Source organism: Lichenostomus cassidix, unplaced genomic scaffold (genome assembly GCF_008360975.1).
Source record: "Lichenostomus cassidix isolate B80296 unplaced genomic scaffold, HeHo_3.0 HiC_scaffold_40, whole genome shotgun sequence".
Taxonomy (NCBI): Eukaryota; Metazoa; Chordata; class Aves; order Passeriformes; family Meliphagidae; genus Lichenostomus; species Lichenostomus cassidix.
Window position 1 is genome coordinate 962,300 of NW_028147459.1, and position 18,930 is coordinate 981,229.

Genomic DNA, 18,930 nt, shown 5'->3' on the forward strand with positions numbered 1-18,930 from the left:
ACAGGGACATGAGGGGACATAGGATGGGGACAGAACCATGGAGACGATTTGGACAGGGGGATGGACGCGGGGCTGGGGACACGGGGACAGTGACAAGGCTGGGGACACAGGGACAGTGACAAGTCTGGGGACACAGGGACATGGTGCCACCTTGTCGGCGTCGTGGTGGCCGCGCTGCAGCAGGGCGGTGGCCGCGGCGACAGCGGCACTGAAGGAGCCCTCGCGTGCCTCCAGCTCCGCCCGCAGCCCCTGGTGCTGCTGGATCAGCAGCTCGGCCGCCGTGACGTCCCTGCAGGGGACAGGGACGGGGACAGGGACATCAGGGGTGACCGTGGGGACACCCAGCCTCTGCCTGGGTGCAGCCAGGTGGGGCTGGGCCACCAGGGTGGCTGTGGTCACAGCCCCACGCTGGAGTCACTGCAGTGTCCGTGGGGTGTCCTCATGTCCCTGAGATGTCCCCAAGTGTCAGGGGTGTTGCCAGGGCTGTCCCCGTGTCCCCAGGGTGTCCCCAGGGTGTCCCCAGGGTGTCCCCACATCTCTGTGTTCCAATGTCCCTGTGTGTCCCTGTGTCCCTGTGTCCCCATGTCCCAAACTGCCCCTCATCCCTGTGTGTCCCCGTGGTGTCTCCACATCCCCAGGGCTGTCCCCGTGTCCCCAGAGTGTCCCCAGGGTGTCCTCATGTCCCCAGTGCTGTCCCTGTGTGTCCCCACATCTCTGTGTTCCAATGTCCCTGTGTCCCCCCATGTCCCCACATCCCAGACTGCCCCCATCCCTGTGTGTCCCCGTGGTGTCTCCACATCCCCAGCGCTGTCCCCATGTCCCCAGGGTGTCCCCCTGTGTCCCACCTGGGCCGCTCCCGGGCCTGCAGCTGCAGGTGCATCCCGTCCATCCAGAGCCGGAGGTCGCGGGCGGCGCGGAGGAACCGGAACTGCTCCACGGTGTCCCCGAGCAGGCGGCGGCGGCGCTGGCAGCGGGCACGGAGCTCAGCCCAGGCCGTGGCCACCGCGCCCTCCTGCGCCCGCAGCTCCTCCGCCCGAGGGCCAGCGTACGCCGCGGCCAGGCGCGCTGCGGCCTCCTGGACAGCTGTCACCTGCGGGGACAGGTGTGACATGGGACAGGTGTGACATGGGACAGGTGAGACATGGGACAGGTGTGATAGGTGGGACAGGTGTGACAGGTGTGCTGCGGCCTCCTGGACAGCTGTCACCTGAGGGGACAGGTGTGACATGGGACAGGTGTGACATGGGACAGGTGAGACATGGGACAGGTGTGACAGGCATGCTGCAGCCTCCTGGACAGCTGTCACCTGCATGGGGACAGGTGTGAAAGGTGTGACAGGTGTGACAGGTGCGCTGCAGCCTCCTGGACAGCTGTCACCTGCGGGGACAGGTGGGATATGTGTGACATGGGACAAGTGACATTTCCCACTCAGAGCCACCTCGATGGGACAAGAGCTGCACCAACCCTTCAGTCACATTCCGTCCCTGTGTCACCATCCCACCCCATGTTCCCCTGTCCCTCCCTGTCCCTCCTGCCCCCTCACCCGTCCCTGTCCCCTCCCCTGTCCCCTGTGTCCCCTGTGTCCCCTCACCTGCGCGCTCAGAGCCTGCACATCATGCTCGAAGGCGCGGTGCTGCCTCTCCAGCCCCTCTGCCGCCCGCAGGTCGCGTCCCAGCTCCTCGGGGACCTGCCGCGCCTTGTCGCGGAGCTGCGCCAGCACCTGCCGAGCGTCGCGGCGGAAGCGCTGCAGGTCGTGCGCGGCCGCCAGCTCCTGCGCCCGGGTGGCCACCAGCTCCAGCAGCTCTGCCCACGCCTCGTTCAGCCCCGCCTGCCACTGGGCCACCGCCGCCCGCTCCGGGTGGCCCCCGGCGATCAGCGCCGCCGCCGCCGCGTTGGCCGCGTCCACCCGCTCCTGGCCCAGCCCGCCCGTGTCCCGGGAGAACTCGCGGAACTTGTCCCGGAGCAGCTGTGGGGACAGGGGACAGGTGAGGGGACCGGTGAGGGGGGCACAGGGAGGCAGGGGGACAGGGGACAGGCTGGGGTCAGGGGGCAGTCCCAGGGACAGGACATTCCTGGGGGTAGGGGACATGGGACAGCCCCAGTGACAAGGACATCCCTGGGGACAGGGGGACACAGAGACACATCTGGTGACAGGGAAATATAGGACAGGCCAGCCTCAGGGGGGCACCTGCGGTGACAGGGACATCCCTGGGGATAAGGGGACACAGGGACACCTCCAGTGACAGAGGAAGATGAGCTTCTCTGCCATCACGGTGACCTGGGGACCACCTGGCATCGAGGTGACACCGGAACTCCACCCAGCCCTTCCCGGTGTCCCCCGATGTCCCCTCACCGTGACGTGCTCGAAGTCCTGCCCCAGCTCCCGGGACGCTGCCACCACCTCCCGCTCCGAGATCCACTGCTCCAGGTCATCGAGGTCCCGGCGCAGCTGGCACAGCCGGTGGTGGCCCTGCAGGGTGGCCCTGCGGTCCCCAGCCAGGTGACACAGCCCCGCGTAGAGACGCTGCACCTGCGCGGCGCGGGCACGGAGCCGCTCGCTGGGGGGACATGGGGACAGAGGGGTCACCCGGGGGACAGTGAGGTCACCCAGGGGACAGAGAGGTCACCCGGGGGACATGGGGACAGAGGGGTCACCCGGGGGACAGTGGGGTCACCCGGGGGACAGAGGGGTCACCCGGGGGACATGGGGACAGAGAGGTCACCCGTGGGACAGAGGGACAGTGGGGTCACCCAGGGGACAGCAGTGTCACCCATGGGACATGGGGACAGAGAGATCACCCAGGGGACAGTGGGGTCACCCGGGGGACAGAGGGGTCACCCGGGGGACAGAGGCATCACCCAGGGGACAGTGGGGTCACCCGGGGGACAGAGGGACAGAGGCGTCACCCAGGGGACAGTGGGGTCACCCAGGGGACATGGGGACAGAGGGGTCACCAAGGGGACAGTGGGGTCACCCAGGGGACATGGGGACAGAGAGATCACCCAGGGGACAGTGGGGTCACCCAGGGGACAGAGGGGTCACCCAGGGGACAGAGGCGTCACCCAGGGGACAGTGGGGTCACCCAGGGGACACAGAGACAGGGGTGATGCAACACAGGGACCTTGGGGGACCATGGGCACGGGGACAGGGATGTCAGGGGACATGGGGACCTCAGGGACAGAGGAGACACAGGGGACAGTGGACATGGGCTGTCAGGACACAGGGACATCTGGGGACCACGGACATGGGGACATGGGGGACGGTAAACACGGGGACAGGGGTGTGAGGGGACACAGGTGACACTGCACACGGGGACGGGGGTGTCCCCAGGCTGTCCCCACCCGTCGGGGTGACCGCTGGCCGCCATGGCCCGGCCCTGCTCGGCCAGCAGCTCCACGGTGCTGCCGTAGTCGCGCAGCTCCTGCTCCAGCCCCAGGTGGCGACTCAGCATGGCCTGGGCGCCCGGCTCGTCCTGGGGACAGCAGGGGACAGCGGTCACAGGGGTGTCCCCATCGTTGGGACACCCCCAGAGACCCCTCCAGACCCCCTGATCCCTCCCATAGATCCCCTGTGGTCCCCCAAAAATCCCCCAACCGCCCCACAGACCCCCCAGACCCCCACAGACCTCCCCACAGCTGCCCTCTGACCCCCCAGAGGCCACCCAGCTCCCCCTGTGACCCCCAAAATCCCTCCCTGCAGAACCTCCAGAGCCCCCCAGACCCCCTATAGACCCCCAAAATCCCTCCCCACAGAATCTCCAAAGCCCCCCAGACCCCCATAGACCCCAAAATCCCTCCCTGAACCTCCAGAGCCCCAGACCCCTATAGACCCCCAAAATCCCTCCCCACAGCCCCCAGACCCCCTCACATCCCCTGCTCCCCATAGACCCCAAAATCCCTCCCCACACAACCTCCAGAGCTCCCCAGACCCCCTATAGACCCCACCAATCCCTCCCCACAGCCCCCCTGAGACCCTCATAAACCCCCCCACCGCCATCCCCAGGGGAGGGGACAGCCCCGTGTCCCCACCTTGGCCTTGTCCTGGGCCAGCATGTGCAGCTCCCGCTCGCCCAGCCACGCCTCGGCGGCCGCGGCGTCGCGCAGGAAGCGCTGGGCGGCCAAAGCTGCCTCCAGTCGCCGCTGCCTCCGAGCCGCCTGAGCCCGCAGCTCCCGCCAGGCCTCCCGCAGGGCTGGGACCCCCCCGGGGACACCCCCGGGGACCCCCGAGCCGGGGACCCCCGCCCCGGGCACCCCCCGCTCCAGCAGCTCTGTCACACGGCGCTCACGGCCCTGCAGCTCCTTCTGCAGAGTCTGTGGGGAGAGGGGAATGGGGGGTTGTGGGGGGAAATTGGGGTCTGGGGGAAATGGGGGTCTAGGGTCTGTGGGGAGGTCTGTGTGGGTGTATGGAGGTCTAGGGGGGTGTCAGAGGAGGGGTTTGGGGGGCTTAAGGGGTCTTTGAGGGAGTCTAAGGTCTCGGGTCTGTGAGGGGTCTGGGGGAAATTGGGGGTCTTGGGGTCTGTGGAGAGGTCTATGGGAGTGTAGGGGGTCTAGGGGGTGTCAGGAGAGGATTGGGGTCTATGGGGGTCTAAGGGGTCTTTAGGGGGTCTATGGGGAATAAGGGGTGAATGGGGGTCTATGGGGAGTCTAGGCTATGGTGGGGTCTGGGGGAAATTGGGAGTCTAGGGGGTCTGTGGAGAGGTCTATGGGAGTGTAGGGGGTCTAGGGGGGTGTCAGAGGAGGGGTTTGGGGTCTATGGGGTGGTCTAAGGGGAGTTTAGGGGTCTATGGTGGGGTCTCTGGGGGAAATTGGGGGTCTATTCCTGGTGGCTCTGGGGGATCTCGGTGACACAGGGGGACATTTGGGGACACCACAACCCACCTCGTTCTTCTGGAGCAGCAGCTGCACCGAGGGCAGGTCCTTCCCATGGTCCGTGGACACTGCCAGGGCCTGGCGCTCCTGTACCCACAGCTGGGGACACGGGGGGACAGCGGGGTCACTGGGGGTCACTGGGGGTCACTGGGGTTCAGGGACATTGGGGGTCACTTGGGGTCATTGGGGGTCAGGGTCACCATGGCTTGGAGATACTGGGGGATGTTCAGGGTCACCAAGGGGTCTGGGACAGTGGAGGGACAGGGATGGGGGGATCAGGGATTGGGGATCAGGAATTGGGGGATCAGGGATTGGGAAGATGAGGAATGGGGAAGGAGGATGGGTAGGGATGAGGATTGGGGGATGAGGGATTGGGGGATCAGGAATGAGGGGTCAGGAATTGGGGCGATCAGGGATTGGGGGATCAGGGATTGGGGCATCAGGGATTGGGGCATCAGGGATTGGGGGATCAGGGATTGGGGGGATCAGGAATTCGGAGAATCAGGGATTGGGGGGGATGAGGAATGGGGGAAGGAAGGATGGGTAGGGATGAGGGATTGGGGGGGATCAGGGATTGGGGGAATCGGGGATTGGGGGATCAGGGATGAGGGGTCAGGAATGGGGTGGTAAGGGATTGGGGGGGATCAAGGATTGGGGGGGAATGGGGGAAGGAGGGATGGGTAAGGATGAGGGATGGGGGAGGATCCGGGATTGGGGGATCAGGGATTGGGGGGCTCAGGGATTGGAGCTCAGGGACCCCAGACAGCCCCCCGGGGTCCCCCCACTCACCAGCTCATCCTCCAGGTCCCGGCGGTACTGGTGCAGCTCCCTGGCAGCCGCCAGGCTCCTCCCGCGCTCCCGGAGAGGTTCCTGCAGCTCCCGGAACTGCTGCTCCAGCTCCCGGACCTGCTCCTGCACCCCTGCGCTCCGGGGGTGTCCCGGGCTGAGCCCCCCGGCCTGCGCCCGCAGAGCCCCCACCTCCTGCTCCCGCAGCGCCGCCTGCGTCTCCAGCAGCTGGGGGGGTGTGGGGGGTCAGGGAACCCCGGGGGACCCCAAATTCGGCACCTTAAACCTGCAGCCTAAATCTGCACCCCAAAATCTGCAGCCTAAAGATGAATCCTAAAGTCGGGGCACGCTAAAACTAAACACCCCAAAGCCTCGAAACTGCACCGAAACCCTCCACCCCAAATCTGCAGCCTAAACCTGAACCCAAAAATCGGGGCACCCTAAAACTGGGACACTCCAAACCTCAAAGCCTCGAAACTGCACCGAAACCCTCCACCCCGAATCTGCAGCCTAAACCTGCATCCCAAAACGTGCACCCCAAAACCTTCACCCCAAACGTGCACCCCAGACCCACCCCAAAACCCACCCCTCAAACTTGCACCCTGCACCCCAAACCTTCACCCTAAATCCAGCAAAGCCCAAACCCACACCTGAACCCTGCACCCCAAACCTTCACCCTAAATCCAGCACCTCCAAACTTGCACCCTGCACCCCAAACCTTCACCCTAAATTCAGCACCTCCAAACCCACACCTGAACCCTTCACCCTGTTCACCAAATATCCCATTCCTCACATCCCCCTTTCCCTCTCCCCACTTTTCCCCTCCCTTTTCCCCCCGTTCCCATCCCCATTCCCCACACCCTGCCCTTTTCCCCGTGCCCCCCTGACCTGATGCCGGGTCAGCAGCACCCCGACGCTGGTCAGGTCCTGGCCGCAGTGGCCGGAGCGGAGCTGGGCACGAACCCCGGCGAGCCACGAGCGAAGGCCGGCGCAGGCTTGGGCACAACTCTCGGCCCGAGCGGCTTCGGCCAAACCTCGGCCCTTGGCGGCCGCTGCCGCCTCTACCTGTGCCCACAGCGCCCGCAGCTCCTGCCGGGGTGTGGTCACTTGTCCGGCCAGCGCCGGCCGCGCCCGTGCCAGCTGCTCCCCGTCCTGCGGGACACGGGGATGGTGGCAGCGAGTTATGGGTTGGACCCGTGGGACAATCCAGGTTGGACCCCCAGGATCATGGAATCATCAGTGCCGAGGTTGGACCCGCGGAATTGTTGAGGTTGGACCCATTTAATTATGGGATTATGAAGACTGGACCCGTGGAATCATGGAATTGGTGAGGTTGGACCCTTGGAATTTTGTGACTCAACCCCTCCATCCCATATCCCACCTTTCCCAAGGGCCACCCCCCTCCTAAATCCCCATTTTCCACCCGTTTTCCACCCGTTTTCCACCCGCTCCCACCTTCTCCAGTGCCTCCAGCCAGCCCCGGTTGGCGGCGAGCTCGGCGGCGAAGGCTTGGTGCTTCTGCCACTTGCCCTGCAGGTCCCGCGTGCCCTCGTAGGACACATCCCGTGCCACCGGCAGCTTCTCGTTCAGCCACAGCGTCAGCTGGGAGTGGGAACGGGAATGGGAACGGGAACGGGGCAGGGGACATGGATCAGGAGGTCTTTCCACAGTCCCATCCCAGCCCAGTTCTCATCTTCATCCCATCCCCATTTTAACCCCATCCATCCGTGATCTCCCTCCTAATCCCATCCCTTCCCGATCCCGATCCCAGTTCCGATCCCAATCCCATCCCGATCCCGATCCCACCTCACCTCCTGCCCATCCTGCAGGAACTTCTGCAGCTCCCAGTTATCCCGCAGCCGCCCCAGCAGCTCCTGGGCCGATTCCCGGATCTTCTGGTGCCTGTGCCGAGATGGGGTGAGTGACCCCAATCCCAGGGGACGGGACGGGATGGGGTTAGGTGGGTGGGATGGAATGGATGGGATGGGACTGAAATGAACTGGGAAGGACTGGGACAGACTGGGACAGACATCCCTCACCTGCTCTCCACCGACTCCACCGTCTCCCGCACCTTTTCCACGTGGACGCCGCCCTCGTCCAGCAGCTTCCTCCCGGTGTCCGTGAGCGCCCGGACTCGCTCGGCGCCGGTGTCCAGCGCTGCCAGGAACTCCTCCAGCCTCCGCACGGCTGCCTCCGCGCCCGGCACTGTGCTCGGCATCTCCGTGTGCGCCAGAGTGTGCTCCTGCGCATCGGGATCGGGATTGGGATCGGGATTGGAACCGGGATTGGGATTGGGATCGCGACTGGAACCGGGATTGGAACCGGGATTGGGATTGGGATCGTGACTGGAACCGGGATTGGGATCGGAACTGGGATCAGGATCGGAGTCGGGGATCGGGAACAGCATCAGGATCGGGAACAGGATCAGCATCGGGATTAGGATCGGGTTTGACATCGGGATCAGCATCGGGACCAGCATCGGGACTAGGATCGGGTTTGGCATCGGGATCGGGATGACACCAAAGCCCCGCGATTCCCCCTCACCTGCTTCCCCAGCGTCCCCTCCACCTGCTTGGCGTCCCGCAGGAACACGTGGAAGGCGACAGCCTGCGCCAGGAGCCGCTGCCGCTTCTCCCACACCCGGCCCAGCTCCTCCCAGTCGGCGTCCAGCGCTTCCAGGCGCTGCAGCAGCGACAGGCTCTGCGCGTCCGTCTGTCCCCGCGTCACCTCCCGCCCGGCGGCGCGGGCGCTCCGGTAATCGGCGCCGTAGTGCGAGATCTCGGTGCGGAGGCTCTCGTGCTGCCGCAGGGAGCCCTCGGCCTCGGCCAGCGACGCGGGGACATCCTCGGAGCCCGCGGCCGCCCGCGTGCGGGACAGCCAGGCCTGGAGCGCCGCCAGGTCCCGCAGGAAGCCCTGCAGCCTCCGCGCTTGCCCCAGGGACTCCTCGCGGCTCCGGAGGCAGCAGCGCAAAGCGTCCCACTCGCTCTCCAGCCCGGCCAGCCCCTCCCGGATCTCGGGCGCTCTCTCCGGCTGCTCCCCCTGGAGCTTCTCGCCTTCCGCCCGCAGCTCCCGCAGCTTGCCCTGGATGGCGTCCAGGTCGCGCCCCATGCCGGACAGCTTGGCCTGCAGCGCCGTGATCCCGGCCAGGTCTCTGCCCAGCGCCCGCGTGGCCTCGATCGCCGCCGTCTTCTCCCGCATCCAGCCCCGCGTCTCGTGGCATTCCAGGCGGAAATTCTGGATGTTCAGCGCCGCGGTCAGCGCCGCCTTCTTGCGCTCGGCCAGCGCCCGGAACCGCTCCCACCTGGCACGGGTGGGATCAGGGCACGGTGGGACAGAGCCCGGAGCATCCCAGCCTGGAAAAGCCGGTCCTGCATCCCCTGGGGCATCCCAGTCTGGAGAATCCATCCCTTCCCAGAGTGAAAACCCATCCCCGGAGCATCCCTGACTGCCCACGACACCCTCAAAGCTGACTTGAGAATCCATCCCAGCCTGGAAAACACATCCCAGCCTGCCCGGAGCATCCCAGCCCGGAGAATCCATCCCAGCCAGGAACACCTCCCTCCACCCGGAGCATCCCTGAGCGCCTGGAAAATCCATCCCAGCCTGGAAAACTCCTCCCAGCCTGGATTTACCCCGAATTCCCGCCCGGAATGACCCACCCGGCCCGCCCCCACCTGTCCCGGAGCTGCTCCCAGGTTTCCCGGGCGCTCTCCCGGTTCCTCTCCGCGGATCCCTGGAGCTCCTGCGTGACGCGGCCCACGGAAGCCACGCGCGCCGCCAGCGCCGCCAGCTCCGGTTCCAGCGTCTCGAACCTGCGGGAGCGCCGGGAATGACCGGAATACTGGGAATACTGGGAGTTCTGGGAGTGCTGGGAATGCCGTGCTGGAGCTGGGAGTTCAGGGAACACCGGTGACAACGGGAACACCGGTGACAACAGGAACACCGGCAACACTGTGCCGGAGGTGGGAACGCCAGAAATCCCGGGAATGCCAGAAATTCCGGGAATATTGTGCTGGAGGTGGGAGTTTAGGGAACACCGGGAGCGCTGGGAATGCTGTGTTGGAGGTGGGAATTTTGGGAACGCACCGGGAATACCTCACATCAAGGTGAGGATTTCAGAGAGCACAGAAAATTCTGCACCGGAGGTGAAAATTCTGGGGAAATGGGAACAGCAGGAACACTGGCAATGCCGTGCTAGGAGTTCAGGGAACACCAGGAAAAATGGGAATACTGGGACGATCCTGAGTATTCTAGGGAACATTCCTGGGATAACCGGGGCGATCCCAGCGGGGGTGACCACGGCACTCCAAGACTTCCCGGGAATAATTCTGGGATTTATACAGCCCAGCACCGCCGGGCACGGGGAACGCCGAGCGCTCACCGCTGCTGCACCACCTCGAGGTCCTCGATCCGCTCGGGAATCTCCATGGCGAGCAGCCACTGCTCCCTCTCGCCCACCCAGAGCGCGCAGGCATCGGCCTCGCTGCGCGCCGCGAACAATCCCAGCGCGTCCCGCAGCTCCAGGCGCCGCGACTCCGCCTGCGCCTCCAGCTCCCGGTGCCGCCGCTCCAGCTCCGCCAGGCGCTCCGCCAGCCCCGGCACCACGTCGGGAAGGTCGGCGGCATCGCCGGGCACCGCCTGCTCCCGCAGCGCCGCCAGCGCCGGCCCGCGGCGCCGGATCTCGTCCTGCAGCTCCCGCAGCCGCCGCTCCAGGATGCCCGCGGATCGCTCGTCGTGGCCGAGCTCCGGTCCGGCCACTCGCCGGGCGGCGGCCACTAGCCACGCTTCGGCCTCGGCAGCCTCCGCGTCCAGCTGGAATCGCCCCGCGGCCGCGCGGAGCCGCCGCTCCCGGGCTCCGGCCAGCGCGGGCAGAGCCGCCCAGAGCGACTCGAGCTCCCGGATCCGCCGGGACACGGCGGCCGCGGGGTCCGAAGAGCCTGGAGCGGGGTCCGGGGATCCGCCGGGGCGTTCCGTGGGTCCGTCGATGGGTTCCGCGGGTCTGGCGGGGAGTTCCGCGGATTTGGCGGTGGATCCGGCGGTGGATTCCACGTGTTCGGCGGATCCCGTCGGTGCGGCGGTGGCTCCCGTGGGTCTCGCAGGGGATCCCGCGGCTCCGTCCGGGTCTCCTTGAGCCAGCAGCTCCCGGCCCCGCTCCAGCAGCTGCTCCAGCGGCCCCGCGCGTCCCCCCAGCGCCCCTCGGATGGCCTCGAGCTGGCTGAGCATCCTCAGTGCCCCCGGCAGGTCCCGGCCCAGCTCCGGGCAGCGCAGCAGCCGCTCCTGCTCCCGCATCCAGGCCTCCTCCTCGCCCGCGTCCCACAGGAACTTCCAGAGGCGTCGGGAACGCTCCAGGCGGAGCCGCCGCTGCGCCGACAGCGCCGACAGCCCTCGGTAGCGGAGCTCCAGAGCCGCCACTCGGCCCCGCAGCTGCTCCGGGGGGCACGGGCGGTACCCTGGGGGGCACGGATGGGGGTTAGCGGGGTTTGCTGGGGGTCCCAGGGGTCGGGGGTAGTGGGAATCTGGGATTCAGGGGTGCTAAGGGTTTGGGGGTCCCAGGGTTTGGGGGTCCTGGGGTTGGGAATTCCCAGAGTTTAGGGGTACAGAGTGTAGGGATCCCAATTTTTGGTGGTCTCAGCGTCTGGGATTTAGGGATCCCAAGGATTTGGGACAGCCAGGTTTTGGGGTCCTGGGATTTGGAGGTCCCAGGATTCAGGGGTCTGGTGTTTAGAGGTCTCAGTTTTTGGGGCTCCCAGGGTTTGGTGGCCCCAAAGTTCGGGAACCCAAATCTTGGGGTTCTGGGAGGTCCCAGTTTTGGGGGTTTCAGTTGTGTCCCTGGGTTTGGGGGTTCCAGGGCATCCTGGGAGTCCAAATTTTGGGGATTTTGGAGGGGGGGAACACTCACCGCCCCCCTCCCCGAGGAATCGCTCGGCCGCCGCCCCCACACTGCGGACCCTCTCGGCCTGGGCAGCCACATCCCCCTCCACCAGAGCGTGGATCTGCAGCAGATCATCCACCTGGCTCAGGTGCTGCCCGAAATCCCGCGACTGCAGCCTCACCTGGGGGGACCCGGAGTGTCACCTAGGGGGTCCCAGAAGGGATCCCACCCCCCCCCCCAACTCCCCCCGACCCTTCCCCACCTCCATCTCCTCCATCCACCCCATCAGGTGCTCCAGGTCGCGCAGGAGCCGCTGGAGCTCCAGGTGAGCTCGGAGCCTCTCCCGCCGCGCTGCCACCTGCGCCCGCAGCTCCTCCCACAGCGCCACCACGTGGTCGCGCCGTGTCGCGATGCCGCTCATGTCGTGATAGCGCTCGGCCTCCAGCTCGGCGGCCACGGCGGTGACAGCGCGCACGCGGCTGCCGTAGGCGGCGATGTCGCTCTCGATGGCTTCGTGCTTGCGCAGCGCGGCCTCGACTCCCCCCAGAGACCCCCCGAAATTGTCCTGGGGGGGGGGACAAGGGGGTGAGGGGGTGGGGACATCCCGGGGACCCCCCGGAATTGTCCTAAAGGGGGGAAAAGAGGGTGGGGACATCCCGGGGACCCCAAAGAATCGTCCTAAATGGGGGAAAAGAGGGTGGGGGGACATCCCGGGGATCCCCCGAAATTGTCCTGGGGGGGACAAGGGGGTGAGGGGGTGGGGACATCCCGGGGACCCCCCCGGAATTGTCCTAAAGGGGGAAAAGGGGGTGGGGGGACATCCCGGGGACCCCCCAGGAATTGTCCTGGTGGAGGAAAAGGAGGGTGAAAGGGAGGGGACAAAGGATGGGGACACTCCGGGGACTTGCTGAAATTGTCCTGGTGGGGACGAGGGGAAGTGCCTTTGGTGGGGGGTGTCCTGGGTGTCACCTGTGCCACCAGGTTGTCCCTGAGTGGGGGTGGTTTGGGGGTCCCAGGGGGTCTCAGGGGTCCCTGTGTGAGTGTCGCCGTGTCACCTGTGCCACCAGGCGCTGGTTGTCCCCCAGCCAGGTCTCCCTGAGCGCCGCCTTGCGGTGGAAGCGCGCCGCCAGCTGTTCCAGATGTTGCTGCCGGAGCAGCTCCGAGCGCAGCGCCAGCTCCCGGCCGTGCTCCGCCTTCTCCAGCCGCTCCCACGCCTGCGGGGACACCGCTGTCACCTGTGTCACCTGTGTCACCTGTGTCACCTGTGTCACCTGCGGCCTGCGTTACCTGTCACACCTGACACCTGCGGTATTGTGTCCTCCCTATGTCCCCCTGTCCCTGTCACCCTGTTGATGTTGGTTGGCACTGTGGGGGTCCTCCTGTCCCCTCCCATGTCCTCATGTCCCCCACGATGTCCCCTGTCCCTGTCACCCCCATGTCTCCCCCACGATGTTCCCTGTCCCTGTCACCCCCTCCCCACCCACCCCGTCCCTGTCACCCCCATGTCTCCCCAATGTCCCCATGTCCCCCACGATGTCCCCTGTCCCTGTCACCCCCATGTCTCCACCCCCCCCTGTCACCCTGTTGATGTCAGCGCTGTGTGTTCCCCTGCCACCCCCATGTCCCCCCATGTCCCCATGCCCCTCCCTGTCACCCCCTGTCCCTGTCACCCTGTTGATGTCGGCGCTGTGCGTTCCCCTGTCACCCCCATGTCCCCCGATGTCCCCTGTCACCCCCTGTCCCTGTCACCCTGTTGATGTCAGCGCTGTGCGTTCCCCTGCCACCCCAATGTCCCCCCGATGTCCCCTGTCCCTGTCACCCTGTTGATGTCGGCGCTGTGGGTTCCCTCCCGAGGCACAAACTGCCGCTGGTTGTTGGCGCGGAGTCGACTGCGGAGGGAGAACAGCAGAACCTCCAGGCTCCCCTTGTCCTCGAACCTGCGGTGGGACACCCCAAAACTCACCAGGGGGACCCTAAAACCCACCGGAAGGACCCTAAAACCCACCGGAGGGACCCCAAAACCCACCGGGGGGACCCTAAAACCCACCGGGGGGACCCCGAAATCCTACCAGGGAGACCCCAAACCCGGTGGTGGGCACTCAGAACTCCTTGGGATGGTCCCAAAACCCCACTTGGGGACCCCAGAACCCCTCTTGAGGCCCCCAAACCCCACTGGGGAGATCCCAAACCCCACTGGACAGACCCCAAACCCCACTGGGGAGACCAAACCCCACTGGACAGACCCCAAACCCCACTGGACAGACCCCAAACCTCTCTTGGCAGACCCCAAACCCCTCTGGGGAGATCCCAAACCCCATTGAGCAGACCCCAAACCCCTCTTGGAGACCCAAAACCCCACTGGACAGACCCCAAACCCCACTGGACAGACCCCAAACCCCACTGAGGAGATCCCAAACCCCATTGAGCAGACCCCAAACCTCTCTTGGAGACCCCAAACCCCACTGGACAGACCCCAAACCCCTCTGGACAGACCCCAAACCCCACTGGGGAGACCAAACCCCACCAGACAGACCCCAACCCCCCCGGACAGACCCCAGAGGCCGGGGGTCTCACCTGGGGGGCTTCTCGGTGGTGCGGTAGGCGCTGAAGGCCTGCAGCTGGCCCTGCAGGCCGGGGATGCCGCGGGGCAGGCGGCGGTCAGTGAGCAGCAGCAGCGAGCGCTGGATCCACGCCAGCAGCTCGGCCGCCTGCGCCTCGTAGCGTCCGGCCAGCCCCTCGGCCTCTCGCGCTGCCTCCAGCACCTGCGGGCAGAGGTCTGTGGGTCCATCTGTCCGGCCCCTGTCCGTCCCCTGTCCATCCCTCCATCCATCCATCCATCCATCCATTCACCCATCCTCACATTCATTCCCTGTCCATCTGTCCATCCTTGTGTCCATCCATTCATCTGTCCACCCCCTGTCCATCCAGCTGTTCGTCCATCTTCACATCCATCCATCCATCCATCCGTCTGTCTGTCTGTCTGTCTGTCTGCCTGTCCATCCATCCTCACATTCATTCACCTGTCCATCTGTCCATCCTTGTGTCCATCCATTCGTCTGTCCATCGCCTGTCCATCCTCATGTCCATCCATCCATCCATCCATCCACGTGTCCGTCCATTCGTCTGTCCACCCCCTGTCCATCCAGCTGTTCGTCCATCTTCACATCCATCCATCCATCCATCCATCTGTCTGTCTGTCTGTCTGTCTGTCCATCCATCCTCATTCATTCCTCTGTCCATCTGTCCATCCTTGTGTCCGTCCATTTGTCTGTCCACCCCCTGTCCCTCCATCTGTTTGTCCATCTTCACACCCATCCGTCCGTCTGTCTGTCCATCCATCCTCACATTCATTCCCCTGTCCGTCTGTCCATCTCCTGTCCATCCTCTTGTCCATCCCTCCATCCATCCATTCATCCATCTTCACATTCATTCCTTGTCCATCTGTCCATCCTTGTGTCCGTCCATTCGTCTGTCCACCCCCTGTCCATCCGTTTGTCCATCTTCACATCCATCCATCCATCTGTCTGTTTGTCTGTCTGTCCATCCATCCTCACATTCATTCCCCTGCCCATCTCTCCATCCTTGTGTCCATCCATTCGTCTGTCCACCCCCTGTCCATCCAGCTGTTCGTCCATCTTCACATCCATCCGTCCGTCCGTCCATCCATCCTCACATTCATTCCCGTCCATCTGTCCATCCTTGTGTCCATTCGTCTGTCCATCCCCTGTCCATCCTCATGTCCATCCCTCCATCCATCCATCTTCACATTCATTCCTTGTTCATCTGTCCATCCTTGTGTCCGTCCATTCGTCTGTCCATCCCCTGTCCATCCATCCATCCGTCTGTCTGTCCATCCATCCTCACATTCATTCCCCTGCCCATCTGTCCATCCTTGTGTCCGTCCATTCGTCTGTCCATCCCCTGTCCATCCTCATGTCCATGCCTCCATCCCTCCATCCATCCATCTTCACATTCATTCCCTGTCCATCTGTCCATCCTTGTGTCCGTCCATTCGTCTGTCCACCCCCTGTCCATCCATCCATCCGTCCATCTGTCCATCCATCCTCACACCTTTCCAGCCTGATATTCATCCCCTGGCCATCCTCCCATCTGTCCATCCTCATGTCCGTCCATCCATCCATCCATATATATATATATATGTATATCTGTATCTGTCTGTCCATCCGTCCATCCCCTTCCATCCATCCGTTCATCTGTCCATTCATCCTCACATCTGTCCAGCCTCACATCCTTCCCCTGTCCACCTGTCCATCCTCGTGTCTGTCCATTCATCTGTCCATCCCCTGTCCATCCTCATGTCCATCCATCCATCCATCCATCCATCCATCCCCCTGTCCATCCATCCGTCCATCCCCCTGTCCATCCATCCGTCCATCCCCCTGTCCATCCCTCCCCACCCATTCTCGTGTCCATCTGGCTCTCCATCTGTCCATCCCCCATCTCCTCCCGACTCCCTGCTGTCCATCCCTGTGGATTCTGCCCAGTCCCCACCCCCCCTCCAGACACCATCTGTCCACCCTTCTGTCCACCCACCCTCCCGTCCCTCCGTCCATCCCTGTGTCCCCCTGTCCTGTGTCCATCCCCTCCGTCCATCCCTGTGTCCCCCTGTCCTGTGTCCATCTCCTCTGTCCATCCCAGCATCCTTCTGATCCCATGTCCAGCCCTCTGTCCCTCTGTCCATCCCATGTCCATCCCCTCTGTCCATCCCTGTGTCCCCCCTATCCTGTGACCATCCCCTCCATCCCTCTGTCCATCCCGTGTCCATCCCCTTTGTCCATCCCTGTGTCCTCCTGACCCCACGTCCACCCCTCTGTCCCTCTGTCCATCTGTCCATCCTGTGTCCATCCCCTCTGTCCATCCCTCTGTCCCCCTGTCCTGTGACCATCCCCTCCATCCCTCTGTCCATCCCTGCATCCTCCTGACCCCGTGTCCACCCCTCTGTCCCTCTGTCCATCTGTCCATCCCGGACCTTCCCCACTCGTTTTCCCTCCACGGCCAGCGCCTTCATCCTGGAGAAGTGGTGGTAGAGAGCAGCAACGTAGGTCAGCACTGACCGCTCGTCCGGCTGCTCCACGGCCACATCTGGGGGGCGACAGGGGGTCAGACCCCCAAATCCCCCATCAGGGACCCCAAAATTCCCACAGAGACCCCAAATTTCCCCTCAGGGACCCCAAAATCCACCCCAGGAGCTCCAACCCGCCTGACCCCTCACAGCCCCCCCAGGACTGACCACTGTCCGGCAGCTCCACGGCCACCTGTGGGGGTGTGGGGGGCTCAGAGCTCCTCAGGGACCCCCAATTCGCCCCCCAGTTCCCTCCCCCAGCCCCTCCAGCCCCTCACCCTCGGGGTCCAGCAGCCGAGTGACCCCCAGCTCTCGCTCGGCCACGGCGAAGGCGCTCTGCAGGTTGTGGAGGGCGTTGGCTCCGCGCAGGGACGTCATGTCCAGCAGCTCCGGCCTGGGGACAGCCGGACACTGACCACTGACCACTGAGTCCTGGCCACTGACCACTGAGCCACAGTGCCCCTTAGCCCCTGACCATTGACCACTGAGCCACAGTGCCCCTTAGCCCCTGACCACTGAGCCATAGTGCCCGATAGCCCCTGAGCCATAACCCCTGACCACTGACCACTGAGCCCTGGCCACTGACCACTGAGCCACAGTGCCCCATAGCCCCTGACCACTGACCACTGAGACACAGTGCCCCATAACCACTGACCCATAACTACTGACCTCTGACCACTGAGCCACAGCCACAGTGCCCCATAGCCCCTGACCCATAACCACTGACCACTGAGCCACAGTGCCCCAGAGCCCCTGAGTCATGACCACTGACCACTGACCACTGAGCCACAGTGCCCCAGAGCCCCTGACCCATAACCCCTGACCACTGAGCCACAGTGCCCCTTAGCCTCTGACCACTGACCACTGATCACTGACCATTGAGCCACAACCCCTGACCACTGACCCATAACCACTGACCACTGACCACTGAGCCACAGTGCCCCATAGCCCCTGACCACTGACCACTGAGCCACAGTGCCCCATAGCCCCTGAGCCATAACCCCTGACCACTGACCACTGAGCCATAGTGCCCCATAGCCCCTGACCACTGAGCCACAACCCCTGACCACTGACCCATAACCCCTGACCACTGACCACTGAGCCACAGTGCCCCTTAGCCCCTGACCCATAACTACTGACCACTGAGACACACCCCCTGACCACAGCACCCACAGACCCCTGACCACTGACCACTGAGCCACAGCACCCCATAACCACTGATCCATAACCAGTGACCACTGACCACTGGGCCACAGTGCTCCATAGCCCCTGACCCATAACCCCTGACCACTGAGCCACACCCCCAACCACTGAGCCACAGTGCCCCATAGCCCCTGACCACTGAGCCACAACACCCCATAACCACTGACCCACAAAACCCCTGACCATGGACCCCTGCCCCATAACCCCACATCCCCATCACCCCACAGCCCCCTGCCCCACAGCCCAGCCCCACACCTGTGCCGGTGGATGAGAGCACAGAAGGCCAGCCCGTCCCGCCAGCTCGTGGTGAAGTTCTGCACGTTCACGTTGGGGTACCTGGGGGGGGCCAGGGGGGCTCAGAGACCCCCTGGGACCACCCAGAACCCCCTGAGATCCCCCCAGAACCCCCCAGGACCCTCCTGAGTCCCCTCAGAGCCCCACAAAATCCCCCAGGACCCTCCCAGCAACCCCCCTAGCCACATCAAAACCCCTCAGACCCCCCAAGGACCCCCTCCCAGGACCCCCAGAGACCCCCAGGACCCCCTCCCAGGACCTCCAGGCCCCCCCAGAGACCCCCAGGACCCCCCAGAGCCCCCAGAGACCCCCAGGACCCCCCACACCCCCCTCACCCCGCGGTTTTCATCTGGCACCAGACCAGCAGAGCATCCTTGGCCGATTTCCTCTCCCTGGTGTCTGCAGTCTCCACGCTGATGTCCTGGATCTGGGGAGGGGGGAGACCCCAAAAATGGGGTCAGGGACCCCTAAAATGGGGTCTGCGACCCTCGAGGTGGGGTCAGGACCTCCAAAATTCGATCTGGGACCTCCGAAAGTGAGTCTGGGGCTCTCGAGGCGGGGTTGGGACCCCCAAAAGTGGGTGCAAGATCCCCTAAAAAGGACTCTGGAATGGTCTGGGGATTTCCATGACCAAAGTGAGACCCCAGGGTGAGGCCAGGACCCCCTAAATGGGTGAAGAGACCCCCGTGGTTGATTCAGGACCCCCTAAATGGGTGAAGAGACCCCCGTGGTTGATTCAAGACCCCCCTAAATGGGTGAAGAGACCCCCGTGGTGGGGTCAAGACCACCCCAGGAAGGGTCCAACCCCCCAGGGCAGATTCAG

General features: G+C 64.6%; 1 protein-coding gene across 1 annotated transcript in view; it reads right to left on the minus strand.

Annotated features, from left to right (window-relative positions):
• SPTBN2 (spectrin beta, non-erythrocytic 2) overlaps nt 1–18,930 on the minus strand; it is a 33,964-nt gene that overhangs the window by 4,374 nt on the left and 10,660 nt on the right. The window contains exons 5-28 of the mRNA XM_085046280.1: nt 18,443–18,534; nt 18,069–18,149; nt 16,889–17,004; nt 16,518–16,630; nt 14,102–14,289; nt 13,347–13,464; nt 12,583–12,741; nt 11,790–12,092; nt 11,555–11,708; nt 10,037–11,105; nt 9,330–9,467; nt 8,200–8,956; nt 7,695–7,897; nt 7,467–7,557; nt 7,111–7,257; nt 6,544–6,807; nt 5,659–5,883; nt 4,879–4,968; nt 4,030–4,311; nt 3,343–3,473; nt 2,354–2,558; nt 1,592–1,966; nt 846–1,090; nt 151–289 (exon numbers count right to left, since the gene is read on the minus strand). Coding sequence (XP_084902406.1) covers nt 151–289; nt 846–1,090; nt 1,592–1,966; nt 2,354–2,558; nt 3,343–3,473; nt 4,030–4,311; nt 4,879–4,968; nt 5,659–5,883; nt 6,544–6,807; nt 7,111–7,257; nt 7,467–7,557; nt 7,695–7,897; nt 8,200–8,956; nt 9,330–9,467; nt 10,037–11,105; nt 11,555–11,708; nt 11,790–12,092; nt 12,583–12,741; nt 13,347–13,464; nt 14,102–14,289; nt 16,518–16,630; nt 16,889–17,004; nt 18,069–18,149; nt 18,443–18,534 — 5,685 coding nt within the window. The remainder of the gene's footprint in view (nt 1–150; nt 290–845; nt 1,091–1,591; nt 1,967–2,353; nt 2,559–3,342; nt 3,474–4,029; nt 4,312–4,878; nt 4,969–5,658; nt 5,884–6,543; nt 6,808–7,110; nt 7,258–7,466; nt 7,558–7,694; nt 7,898–8,199; nt 8,957–9,329; nt 9,468–10,036; nt 11,106–11,554; nt 11,709–11,789; nt 12,093–12,582; nt 12,742–13,346; nt 13,465–14,101; nt 14,290–16,517; nt 16,631–16,888; nt 17,005–18,068; nt 18,150–18,442; nt 18,535–18,930) is intronic.